The 13,001-nt window shown below is 54.1% G+C and overlaps 1 protein-coding gene across 1 annotated transcript in view; it reads left to right on the top strand.

Annotated features, from left to right (window-relative positions):
- The window catches only part of RAP1GAP (RAP1 GTPase activating protein), a 48,235-nt gene that overhangs the window by 15,758 nt on the left and 19,476 nt on the right, over positions 1 to 13,001 (top strand). The window contains exon 3 of the mRNA XM_070404292.1: positions 8,048 to 8,141. Within this exon, the coding sequence (XP_070260393.1) occupies positions 8,048 to 8,141 (94 nt within the window). The remainder of the gene's footprint in view (positions 1 to 8,047; positions 8,142 to 13,001) is intronic.

The following is a 13,001-nucleotide window of genomic DNA, read 5'->3' as shown; positions in this document are numbered from 1 at the left end:
CACAACGGTGAGATTATTATTGTTACCTTGATGTGGAGATAAGGGAGGGGGAGGAGGTGCAGTGACAGTTGCCAAGAAACCCTGGAGCTGTCAGCAGCGGCTTCCGGCCTGGCCCATCCCACTCAGGAGCTGGTCCCCTCCCCCCACACCTCTGCTGCACTCTTTCCCTGGGAGAGAGGGGTGCTCCAGGAGGGAAGGGAGCTGGGGCCAGCTGGCTGGTGGCCATGTGTCTGCGGGGCCTGAAGGTGACCCAGGAATGTGCCTGCCCCAAACTCCAGGTCGGCTCCAAGCTTTCTCTGTGACCTTGAGCAAGTCACCTCCTCTCTGGCTACCACCTTGTCTGTGTCCAGGTGTCCTGTACCTGTAAGGCAGGTGTCCAGGCCAAACAGGGCAGGATTCCTGCTGGGCCTAGGGAAGATGCCTGGCGGTGGCTGCAGGGCCAGGACCTGCGATGGGAGGCCGCTGGGGGCCACGCTGGGCAGCAGAACTGAGGCCTGGGCTGAGAGCAGCTGTGATGTGTGTAGTAAAAGAACCCTGGGCTGGAGTCAGACCTTGGTACTGCCCTTTCCTTGGTACGGCCCGGGGCTTGTCACTGAGCCTCCCTGAACCTCAGTTTTCTTATTTGGAAAAAGGTTGATAATAATCCAACCTCACAAAGCTGCTGTGGTGATCAAATGAGACACGCCCGTGTCAACTAGAGTGCTGTGCAGATACACGCCTATGGCCGTGGCAGGGAAGGCATGCTCCAGGCACCTTCCAGATGCTACATGTGCAGGAGGAATGCAAAGCATTTTAAGCTGGGCCAAGCCAGCGCGTCAAGAAGGTTGTCAGAGAAGCGGGGAGGGGCAGAGGCCTGGGGACCTTCTGTGAATGGAATGGTGGAGACCAGAAGGAGTCAAGGCGGGGATAAGAGAGAGAGAGGTTCTAGTGCATGAGGAGGGAGGAAATGGACCAAATTGGGGGAGGTCTGCAAAGGCCAGAGGCAGAGGGGAGGGAGGGATGGGCCAGAAAGGTGGGGAAGAGAAGATGAGAGGTAGGAAGGCTGAGAGGAGGAGGAGGCATCAGAGGAGGCTAGAGGGGTGGGGAGGGAGGCGAGAGGCTAAGTTTATTCATTCCTTCAAAAGTATCGAGAGATTGCTATTTGCTAAGAGACAGCATAGTGTAGCGTTAGGGCACAGTACCTAGACCTGATGGTCAGGGGTCCAAATCCTCCGTATTCCACTCACATCTACCAACAGCGCGACCTTGGACAAATGGCTTAACCTCTCCGTGTCTTAGCGCCCGCCTCTGAATGGTGAGGATTAGATGAGTTAATACAGGGGAAGCAGCATTGGCTGCTGTTGCTGTTGCTACGATGATTATTGATGATTATTGCCTCTCCAGGTGCCGTGCTGGGCCCACAGGGCCGGCCTCCCGTTCGGTGAAGTTCAAGTCTTGGGCTCTGCACTGACAAATCTGGTTCAAATGCCTGCTCTGCCTCAGGGACAGTGTGACCTTGGGCAAGTCAGCATCCCCTTTACCAGCCTCCGTTTCCTCAGGTGTAAAGCCATCTACAGCAACCCTCACTGGTCTGGGCTCAGCCATCTATAGCAACCCTCACTGCTTCAGTCTCCCCATATTCAGAATGGGCTGTGGACATTCTCTTGGCTGGAGTATGTGTGAGGGAGGCTGCCGGGAGCCGGTCCATCCTTGCTGCTTGACACAGTCGCTGCAGGAAAGAAACATCTGCACAGCATATGTTTCAAGGGACCTGGTGTATATAGCATACTGTTCTTAATATGTTTGCTCCCCTTAGCACTATGTGTTTTAACCAAGGTCACCTCTCTGAGAAAGGTTGTTTCCCCAGGTAGGGATTTTCCCTGAAGTTAGGGAGGAAATATAACCTCTTAACTAAATGCCAGGCGGGTAGTTAATCACTTTAACTACAAACAATCACCCTTAATCTACATAATCTTTACTCCCTGTAATGGAGATAAGAAACGCCCTAACTTTTGCAATAGAAATTGACAGGATTAAAATCAACTGGTATAAATACAGATATAACAAGACAACAGAAGACAGAACCTAGAGACAGGACTTGGCTGGAGATCCTACACAGAACCTATAGACAGAACCTAGCAAGAGAACCTGGCAATAGAACTTAGCTGGAGATCCTGGACAGAGCTTGGCTGGAGATCCTGGCTAGAGCTCCTGGCTAGGCTGCTGATCAACTGAATGCTGCCTCTGTGTCATTCATTCTTCGCCGGCTCCGTCCACACCTTTGGGGACCCCTGGACCCGCTGGGGTTGGACCCCAGCATCTGGCGCCCGAACAGGGACCCCTAGGTAAGCCCCCCTGCACTCGGGACGGATAGGACTCCACTGTAGAAAGAGGGTGGATAGTCTTTGCTGACTCCGTCCACACCTTTGGGAACCCCTGGAACAGGATTCCTCTAGGTAAGCCCCCCCATTGAGAACCCCCATACTCGGGATGGATAGGACTCCACCAGGGTGCTACAGACCCCCCTATAGAGGATAAGTAGGGTAAGAAGGTGGATAGTACAGAACTTAGATTGAGAAGATGTGCCATACTGAGTCCAAGAAAGAAGACTCTGTATTGATCTTTTAACACATATGCTTATTAGCAGAGGAGTTAAGGTTACTCCCAGTCAGACGGAATGTTTTATACAAGAAGTATGTCCATGCTTTTCTGAGGAAGGAAAGGTTCCGGAAACGTAAATGTAGAGGCATGGGAGAAGGTGGGCCCAAAGAGCCTTATCCTTAACCCCACTGCAGCCTTTCCACCCCAGAAAAGTGCAGGATTGGAAAGCTCTCCCTGGGGTGATAGATCAGGACTCAGGTAATAGCGGAAAGCGCCAATCCTACTCTTAAAATGGATACAAGAGAGCATTTGGGGTTTTTCTTTTTAATGCCTGCCTTGGATTGAGTAAATGCATTACGTGCGTCACCACAATGGACCCAGAGAAGCTCCTTGTCTCATCGTTCCAAAGACTTAGAGTTGCCCCGATGACAGAAAAGCGGAAAAAAGAAGAAAAGGAAGGCTATGCAAGGGACTGAGGTGCCAACATAGGGTCAGCCGAAGAAGTTAACAACTGAGGCCCAACAGATGGTAGAAAAGCAAGAAGTGGAAGCTACTCTCTCAGCCAAGTCCAAGGACTCTGAGCAAATCAGCAAAAGAAACTTTCATTTAGCAGAAACTCACTTATTTCGTCAAATGGAAAGACTTACTTACAGGAGCCTGGAAGGGACCTGATGTACTTTTAACCTGGGGGAGAGGAGATGCTTGTATATTTCCACAGGATGCAGACTCACCTGTGTGGATTCCAGACTGTCTAATCCGACCTTATGTCACACCACCCTCCATCTCCTCCTCATCCTCCTCCTCCCCGGTATCATCCATATCGTCCGAACCCAGAGGGCACATCTGACTCCTCCCTGGACACCAACACCAATCAAGCATGGCCCTGATGGACCCTTTGATGCAGCCCTTCAACTCGCTGACGCTTTGGGAAGCCCATAGCCAATGATGCTGCCCGCTAGCCAGATCAACAAGGACAACCAAACCACCAACTTGAGGACAGCTGAAATCCCTTGACTAAAGAGGCCAGCAACCTTCTACAGGAACAAGGCTCTGTGTGCACTCCATCCACTATGTTTATTGCTATGCTCGCTATCATTGCTTGCCAGTCTTCTTCTGAGTCTTAAACAACCCAATCCGAGAGGTGGCCGCTGATTTACATGCGCTATCATTTAAAAAATAAAAAAGGGGGAATTTGCCAGGAGCCGGTCCATCCTTGCTGCTTGACACAGTCGCTGCAGAGAAGACACATCTGCACAGCATATGTTTCAAGGGACCTGGTGTATATGGCATACTGTTCTTAATATGTTTGCTCCCCTTCTTGGTGCTATGTGTTTTAACCAAGGTCACCTCTCTGAGAGAGGTTGTTTCCCCAGGTAGGGATTTTTCCCTGAAGTTAGGGAGGGGATAAAACCCCTTAACTAAGTGCCAGGCGGGTAGTTAATCACTTTAACTACAAACAATCACACTTAAGCTACATAATCTTTACTCCCTGGAATGGAGATAAGAAACACCCTAACCTTTGGAATAGAAATTGATAGGATTAAAATCAACTGGTATAAATACAGATGTAACAAGGCAACAGAACACAGAACCTAGAGACAGGACTTGGCTGGAGATCCTATACAGAACCTAGAGACAGAAGAAGAACCTAGAGACAGAACCTAGCGAGAGAACCTGGCTGAAGAACCTAGAGACAGAACCTAGAGACAGGGCTTGGCTGGAGATCCTATACAGAACCTAGAGACAGGACTTGGCTGGAGATCCTAGACAGAACCTAGAGACAGAACCTAGCGAGAGAACATGGCAAAAGATCCTGGATAGATCCTGGCTACAGAACCTGGATAGAACATGGCAAGAGAACCTGACTAGAAACCTGGCGACCGAACCTGCCTGGAGAACCTAGCGAGAGAACATGGCTAAAGATCCTGACAAGAACTTCGCTGGAGATCCTGACCAGAACTTGGCTGGAGATCCTGGAGGGAGAACCTTGCTATGCTGATCAACTGAAGGCTGTCTCCGTGTCATTCCTTCTTCGCCGACTCCGTCCACACCTTTGGGGACCCCTGGACCTGCTGGGGCTGGACCCCAACAGGAGGCCCGTTTCTGAGTGCCTGTCTCCTGGGGAAGCTCTGAGGGTTGAATAAGGTCATGCAAGGCACAGGGCAGCTATGGCTTTTGTTCTTATTGCCCTTCTAGCCCTCAGCTGGGCTGGTGGGGATAGGCAGGGCCCAGGGCCTCCGACTTCCTGCTGTCCTCATCCTGGATTCCTTTCCCTCCCCTGCCCTTTAGGACCTAAGCATGACCTTTTAGGTGGAATTACCTGGGGGAGGGGGAGGGGGGGGAGGTGGGGGAGGGCTGGGCATTGCTTGTGAGGAGCAGGACTCTGGCCAGCCAAGACCTGGATAGCCAAGGGCCTCGAGGCTGCCCTGGATGGAAGCCAGAACCCCCTGGTCTTTGGAGAGTTCCCTAGTCCTGTGCCCACATGAACAGTCCTGACTGAGATGGGCATCCAGGCATGGGGAGACTGAAGCCGAGAGCGTTCTGGAAGGGGACCATGTTAGGGAGCTGCTGCCAGGCTGACCTACAGTGGCACGGCGGGGGACAGACAGGAGGACACTACCCGAGTAGCTCCATCATGGGCAACAACCTCCACTCAGCAGCCAGGGCCACGTCAAGATGGTGGTCCCAGCACCAAGGGGGCCAGCCTCACCCGGGCTTCAACCCAGGACTTACTGGCCCCTGCACACCGTCTCCTCTCTGTCCCACTGGTCCTGCTCTGTCAAGGGCATGAGCTTTAAATTCTGGCTCTGTCACCCACTGGCTAGGGGAAGTAGCTTCACCTCTCTGAGCCTCATTTTCTCCCATCTGTAAAAATGGGGATAAATAATGCCAATCTTGTAGCACTGTAGTGGGGGTATAATGTGCTTGACACAGTTACAGCACACAGTAGGTCTCAATAAAGAGTTCCCATGGCAGCCACAATGGGACTTGCCTGGACCATTTCTATAGGCCTCTCTCTAACCCAGTGGTTCTCAACCTTCCTAATGCCGCGACCCTTTAATACAGTTCCTCATGTTGTGGTGACCTCCAACCATAAAATTATTTTCGTTGCTACTTCATAACTGTAATTTTGCTACTGTTATGAATCGTAATGTAAATATCTGATATGCAGGATGAATTTTCATTGTTACAAATTGAACATAATTAAAGCATAGTGATTAATCACAAAAACAATATGTAATTATATGTGTGTTTTCCGATGGTCTTAGGCGACCCTTGTGAAAGGATTGTTCGATCCCCAAAGGGGTCACGACCCACAGGTTGAGAACCACTGCTCTAGCCCCTCGTCTCCAGTCTCCCCCCATGTCTGCACGTCTTGCAATCTATAGGAGCCTGTGTTTGGGCTGTTTCCCTGTCCACAAACCTTCAATACCTCCCTACTGCCAACCCTCATTGAGCCATTCAACGACTCAGCAAATACTTAATGAGATCCTAACTCGGGGAGCCAGAGTTTACCGTGAATGAAGGGCGAAGAATTTGTTGAGTGCATAGTAGCTGCCCAGGCTCTATGATTTTTTTTTGGAAACTGAGGCTGAGAGGAGTGTGGTACTTAGGGTCACACAGCAGGTGAGTGCCTGGGAATACCTCCCCACACTGGTGCCACAGGCTGGAAATGCCACTGTCACCATATCCATCCTTCTGGGTCAAGACCTTTTTTTTTTAAGATGCACCCCCAGGAGGTGGACAGGCGGCTGCAGCACGCACCCCGATGGGGGATTGAACCCACAACCTGGGTATGTGCCCTGACCAGGAATGGAACCCACCACTTTTTGGTGTATGGGTTGATGCTCCAACCAACTGAGCAACACTGTCTAGGGCACAACGATTCTTCATTTTCTTCACCATCACCATCACCATCAGTTTCCTCATCTGTAAACTGGGTGATGACAGTACCCACTTCACAGGGTTGTTGTGAGGATTAAATGGAAAAGTGCCCATAAAGCGTTTCATACGCAATCCCTGGAACAGAGTAAAAGCCCTATAAATGGGGCTATTGTTGTTATCATGACCATCAGGTGTTCACCCAGTACCTGATTCGTGCCAGACTTTGTGCTGGGTGCCAAGCGGCCAGTAATCAACCAGACACAGACCCTGCCCTCAGGGAGCCAGAGTCCAGATTAGAGAGAAAGGATTAAATTTATGCAGAGTGTCAAATACCGTTCCTCTGGACCGCTTCTCCTGCTAGACTAGGTGTGCTGAGGGGAGTCAGCAGGGGGGCCCAGAGTCCCTCGGGGTCTCTTCCTGGGCCAGGTTCCTGCAGGCTCACCCCTCTCGGGGTGTGGCGGTCCCAGCTTCACCTGACTCAAGCAGCTGTGCGCTGCTGAGGGTCACCTGGCGGCTGAATGACACATCCTCTTGGTGGATGGGTGTGGATACAGCCACGTCAGGGTGGCCCTAGGCAGCCAGCGGAAGCCAGGCTGCTCCCCCAGCCCTGGGCTCCCTGGGTCCCAGGAAGCACTGGCCCTGGAGGCGGCCTCCTCAGCAGGCTTTCTAGGATGACAGCGCTGACTTCACCCTCACCAGACCCGTTTCCTTTCCTCGGGGAAGGGCGTGGTGTGGGCACAGAGTTCGGGCTTGCCGTCGGTTAGGCCTCAGATGCTGGCTCTGCTGCTGACCAGCTGTGTGACCTCCACATGCCTCTGGGTCCTGGTCTGTCGAGTGGGAATACCAGTGTGGTGAGCAGTCTGTGCCTTCGGGCCAGAGAGCGGGGCTTGGCACAGGCCTGGCACCCGGTAGGCCCAATGAGAGTCGGGGAATGTTATTGTCAATAACAATAGCCCAGTGGCCTCTCAGTCCTAAGGCTGTTGTCTCCCTGAGGCTCAGGAAGGGGTCCGTAGAGGCTGGAGCATCCTGCTTAAACCAGAGGTCTCTGCGGACTCAAGGGTCCCGGGTTCGATTCCGGTCAAGGGCATGTACCTTGGTTGCGGGCACATCCCCAGTGGGGAGTGTGCAGGAGGCAGCTGATCGATGTTTCTCTCTCATCGATGTTTCTAACTCTCTATCCCTCTCCCTTCCTCTCTGTAAAAAAAATCAATAAAATATATAAAAAAAAAAACAACCCAGAGGTCTGGGCTCAGCCATCTACAGCAACCCTCACTGCCTCAGTCTACCCATCTTCAGAATGGGCTGTGGACATCCTCTTGGCTGGAGTATGTGTGAGGGAGGCCCAATGGAGTATTTGGGGAGAGACCCTGTGCACATCTCTGGTATCCGGCGAAGGAGAGCCTGTTTAGCAGCTGTGCTCAGCAAGCTCCCTCTTCCTCCTCCGGGGCAGCCCAGGACCCACTCCTCCATGGAATCTGTGTCCCCTCACGTCCCCCAACTCGGAGGCTGACTCTTCCTCCCATAGTTCACAAACCTCCCAACTGGAGGCTCTCCCTGACCTCAGACTTCTTTTCTCTTCCAGGAGGAGTGATGGGCAGAACCAGCGCTTCCCTCAGGCACTAGACCTGCCGAGAGCGGACTTAGTCTCCCCACACGCTGCTTCGCTCTACCCAAAGGTGAGTGCCCCCGCCCCACTGCCCCGGTCTGGAGGCCCCCAGGGCTGAGAGATGCCTAAAATGAGCACTGGGCAGAGGTAAAATGTTCAGGCTACCACTCCTCACCCCTGGGGGGGCTTGGTACAGTCTAGGAGGTTGAATGGGGGTCTGGCACAGCTGGGGGTGGGGGAGAACAGCTGGGTATAAACTGGCCCAACAATTCTTTTTTAAAAATTGATTTTAGAGAGAGGAAGGGAGAGAGAAACATCTATCCTGCATGCGTCACGATGGGGGATCGAACCCACAACCTGGGTATGTGCCCTGACCAGGAATGGAACCCACCACTTTTTGGTGTATGGGTTGATGCTCCAACCAACAGCAACACTGTCTAGGGCACAACGATTCTTCATTTTCTTCATCATCACCATCACCATCAGTTTCCTCATCTGTAAACTGGGTATGAGGGCAGTACCCACTTCACAGGGCTGTTGTGAGGATTAAATGGAAAAGTGCCAATAAAGCGTTTCATACGCAATCCCTGGAACAGAGTAAAAGCCCTATAAATGGGGCTATTGTTGTCATCATGACAATCAAATGTTCACCCAGTACCTGATTCGTGCCAGACTTTGTGCTGGGTGCCAAGCGGCCAGTAATCAACCAGACACAGACCCTGCCCTCAAGGAGCCAGAGTCCAGATTAGAGAGAAAGAATTAAACTTTTGCAGAGTGTCAAATATCAGTAATAAAGGCTAGCATTGCTTGAGATTTACTGTGGGCCACGTGGGTACTTAATGCTCTACATACAGTATTTCATTTCATCCTCAAATTGTAAATTGTAAATTGTGCTAGCTTCTATTATTAGTCCCGTTTTGCAGATGAGAAAATCAAGGCTCAGAGAGGTTAAGTTACTCATTCAAAGACACACAGGTAGGATGTTATGGCGTCAGGGCTATCTGACCAGAGGGCCTGGTCTTGTGGCCTCTCTGATGCAAAGGATCATAAGCCTGTACTGCAGTACACTTCGCAGTTCTCAAGCATGTCCACAAGCATCATGCCTCTTGGTCCTTTCACTAATCTAGGGTGGCAGGCATTATCCAGATGAGGATCCAGATGCTCAGAGAGGTGAAGTGGTTTTCCCAAGGTCACACAGCCAGGAAATAGCAGAGGCAGGATCTCCAAGCTCCTCTCCAAGCACTCTGGCCCAGAACAAGGGCCATGTTCCTCTCCTGGGCTGGGAGAGCAGATGGCCAAGGAATGGTGTCCTTGTGGGGGGACCACCACCACCAAGGGGGTCCCAAGTGGGGGTCCTCTGGACAGTATCAGGGGTCCCTGTCCTACTTTCTGTGCTTGGGCAACAGCTCAAGACGGGCCATGTGGATCCTGGGGCTCGGCAGAAGGGAGTGACCCGGTGGCAGCTGGGTTTGTGAGTGAGCATCTGGAGGAGGCCTGTGTTCTCACTGACGCTGTGTGCCCTTGGACGATCCCTTCTCTTCCTGGGCCTCAGTCTTCCATCAGGAAAATGAGGGTTGGAACAGCCCATCCCCCGAGTCCTGCCCGCTCAGACAGCCCGAGGCTGGCCTTCTTGGATAAGTTCTGCGATGCCTCCCTTGGGTTTCCTGGCCTCCACCCAGTCTGCCTAGAAACCTCCGTTTGTGCCAACACAGCCCAGATGGGAGGCTCCTGACAATCCACCCCTAGCCCAGAATCAAGTGGATCACAGTCTGTAGGTCATCTTCCTTCAACAGGAGGAAACCGGGGTCCAGAGAGATTGAGTGATTTGTCTGGATCCCCAGCAAACCAGTAGTGGAGCTGAGGGAACCAGGCCGGTGACCCAGTGTCCACCCCCCTCGCCCAGCACCCCTAACTCTGCACACATTTGTAATGTTGATGGAGCCAGTTTGAGGGGCAGGAGGTCTCCCCGTGCCAGTGGGCAAATCCCTGCCCCTCTCTGGGCCTCTGTTTCCTTATCTGTAGATAGAGTGACACTTCCTTCTCTACCCACCTTGCCAGCTTGCAATTGAGTGATAACCCTGAAAGTAACTTTGGAAAGTAGAAATCAGGAAGCTGAACTGTTTGTTACCAGCATTATGTTCCCAGGGTAGGACAGAACACCCAGGAGGGACTCACTTCATTGAGAAGCCACACTTGAGACACCCAGGACCTTCCTACCTGCCCCCTTATAGGGGTTTCTTCACTTGGAGATTCCGAAATCTGCACAGATATATGCACACAGCCTACCTGCATGTATGCACGTGGACACAATCATGTGTCTGCAAATATGTGCTGAAACTTGCACATGTACACATGCAAGCATGTACAGATACATATGTACAAATGCACATACCCAGGATGTCCAGGCACACACAGTCACACCCTGTCCCAGTCTCTCTCTCTCTCTCTCTCACACACACACACACACACACACACACACACACATATACAGCTGCTGCACCCTTCCCCCACCCCCTCCACTCCACCTGGCACACAGGCATCTCCGGTGATACGAGCAGGTCTTGCCTCCTCCCAGTGTGGGAATGGATGTTTCTCTGGTTGCTTTTTGCTGGGTGCCCGGAAGCGCTCAGCCTGGAAGTGCCTGCATAAATCAATATTTGCTGCTGTTAATTATTAAAAACAAAGCTACACCATGTCTGGAACACACATCTCTGGAGTTCCCACTGGCTCCCCGGGCTCCAACCTGACCCAGGGCCAGGTCTGGGGGAAAGGAAGGCGTAGTGCCTTCCTTCCAGGGGCCGTGGTTCTGGAGATGGAGGGTGGTGGCAGCTGCCAGCAGCTCCTTCCGGCTGAGGAGAGGTTGGGCACTGAGCTGGTGGGCAGCCCTGCCCCTGCAGGGTCCAGAGCAGCTGGTATTGACATGGCCACAGCTCAGGAAGGAATTGCTGCTTTCCCAGCATCTGTCTGGGAAGGGGTTGCTGAGGCCCCAGCCCTGCCCCCAATGTCCAGTGGCAGACACAATGCAGGGTCAGCTGGAAGGGCCTGCAGAGGCTTATTTTATAGATGGGGAAACTGAGGGTTATAGAGATGGAAGGTTCTCATTCAAGTTCACCCAGCAAGTTGTAGCAAGGCCAGAGATGGAACCCGTATGTCCTGAAGTCTGCTGCATATGGTGGGGCCTTGGCAGCGCCCCCCCCCCCCCCCCTTGCCCCCTGCCCCCATTGTGGTTGTCTCCTCCAGGGTCAGGGGCAATTAGGACAGAGGTGGGGTTAGTTAGAGCCAGGTATGGCCTGGGGCCTGGGGAAGGGAGAGAACAGGCCAGCCACTGTCAGGCATTAGGGGACAGGAGGAGAGGAGGAGGGAGTGGAGAGCAACTCCAGGCCTTTCCCTGGATTCCTAGTTCTGCCTTTCCTAGCAGTGTGATATTTTATTTTATTTTATTTATTTCAGAGAGGAAGGGAGAGGGAGAGAGAGAAAAAAAAATCATTGATCAGCTGCCTCCTGTATGCCCCACATTGGGGATTGAGCCTGCAACCCGGGCATGTGCCCTGATCAGAATCAAACTGTGACCTCCTTCCTGAGCCACACCAGCCAGGCGCTAGCTTTGTGATCTTGAGTATGGTATTTCACTTCTTAGAATCAGTTTTCTTTTCTGTAAAATGGGAATGACACCCGCATCTCCTGGGTGGTGGGGGAGAGAATGAGATTTGCCAAGGGTCCCGCAATTCAGTAGGTACTCCTGCCTGGCTTCACAGCCGGTCCCAGGGAACCCCGTCCCCGAGGCCCTGAGGCAGGGTACCCAAAGTCTGGGAAGATAGAGAAGGCGGGGTGGGGGCGCGCTGGGGAGAGCCTGGGGGTGCCCGAGGCCCCGTGCGCTGAAATCTTCAAACACTCCGGCAAGTGCGCGCAGGCGCAGTGTCCGGGGCCGCGGGTCTGGCCGCTGGCGGGTGAGGGGCGGGCGGGGGCGGGGTTTCTGTGTCCCCGCCCCGGATCTCCGCAGCCCCGCCCCTGCCCCGCGCCGCCCGTACCTGGCGCCCCGCCCCCTCCGGCCCGGCCGCCGGGCGAGCCCAGCGCAGGCAGCGCGCCGCCCGGAGCCGGAGCCGGAGCCGGAGCCGGAGCGCGGAGCTTGGCGCTGCGGGGCCCGGGCCGGGGCGCGCGCGAGCCGGAGCCGCTGGGCCAACTGAAGCGCCACCGGGGCGGGGGCTGAGGTCGGGCCGGGCTCGGGATGGCACAGCTGCGGTCCCCGGCGCCCCCCAGCCGTCCGCGGCGGGGCTCGTTGCCCCCGGGGGCCGGCTGGCAGGTGAGGATCGGGACGAGGTGGCCTGGCCGAGGGGCTCAGCCGGAGCCGCCGGGTCAGCCCGACTTCCGTGGAGCCGGCAGGCTGTGCCCCGGCCAGGGCGCGTGTGCGAGGCACCGCCATGGAGGGGTGGTTAGCAGCTCCTGGACTGACACCGTGCCACGGCGCACAGGGCACACCCCCTGCCCGAGGGTCGGGCCTTGGGCTCTCGCGGCCACTGCCCACGGAACGAGCGCTAGCGGTGGCACCGTGGCTCCGAGTTACAGTGGCTGTGAGTGCGTGTGTGTGTGTGTGTGTGTGTGTGTGCAGGGCGCCTAGCTTTGGGACGTTCCGTCCGCCCCCTGCCCCCTTTCAGGTGTATGTCAGTGTAACTTTGTGTGACCCTCTGGGCCACTTGGCTCACAGCCCTCCATGTGTCAGGGCATCTGTTGCTCCGGTGAGGCTGTCACTGTGGGTGGCACTTGTTGCCGTGTGAACACTCTGGTGACAATACCATGTGTCAGCATGGATGTGACTCCCGCTGCCTTGTTCCTGGCCCTGTTAGGTCACCCCGAGGGGGGGTGCTCTGGGGGGACATCAGTGCACCCCATCACTGCCGGCTGAAGTGGTGTGGGCATAGATGCCGACGCTGCT

Source organism: Myotis yumanensis, unplaced genomic scaffold (assembly GCF_028538775.1).
Source record: "Myotis yumanensis isolate MYYU_CA2020_CCGP unplaced genomic scaffold, mMyoYum1.0.hap1 SCAF_2, whole genome shotgun sequence".
In the NCBI taxonomy this organism is placed as follows: domain Eukaryota; kingdom Metazoa; phylum Chordata; class Mammalia; order Chiroptera; family Vespertilionidae; genus Myotis; species Myotis yumanensis.
This window is presented reverse-complemented; position numbering and strand designations above follow the sequence as displayed.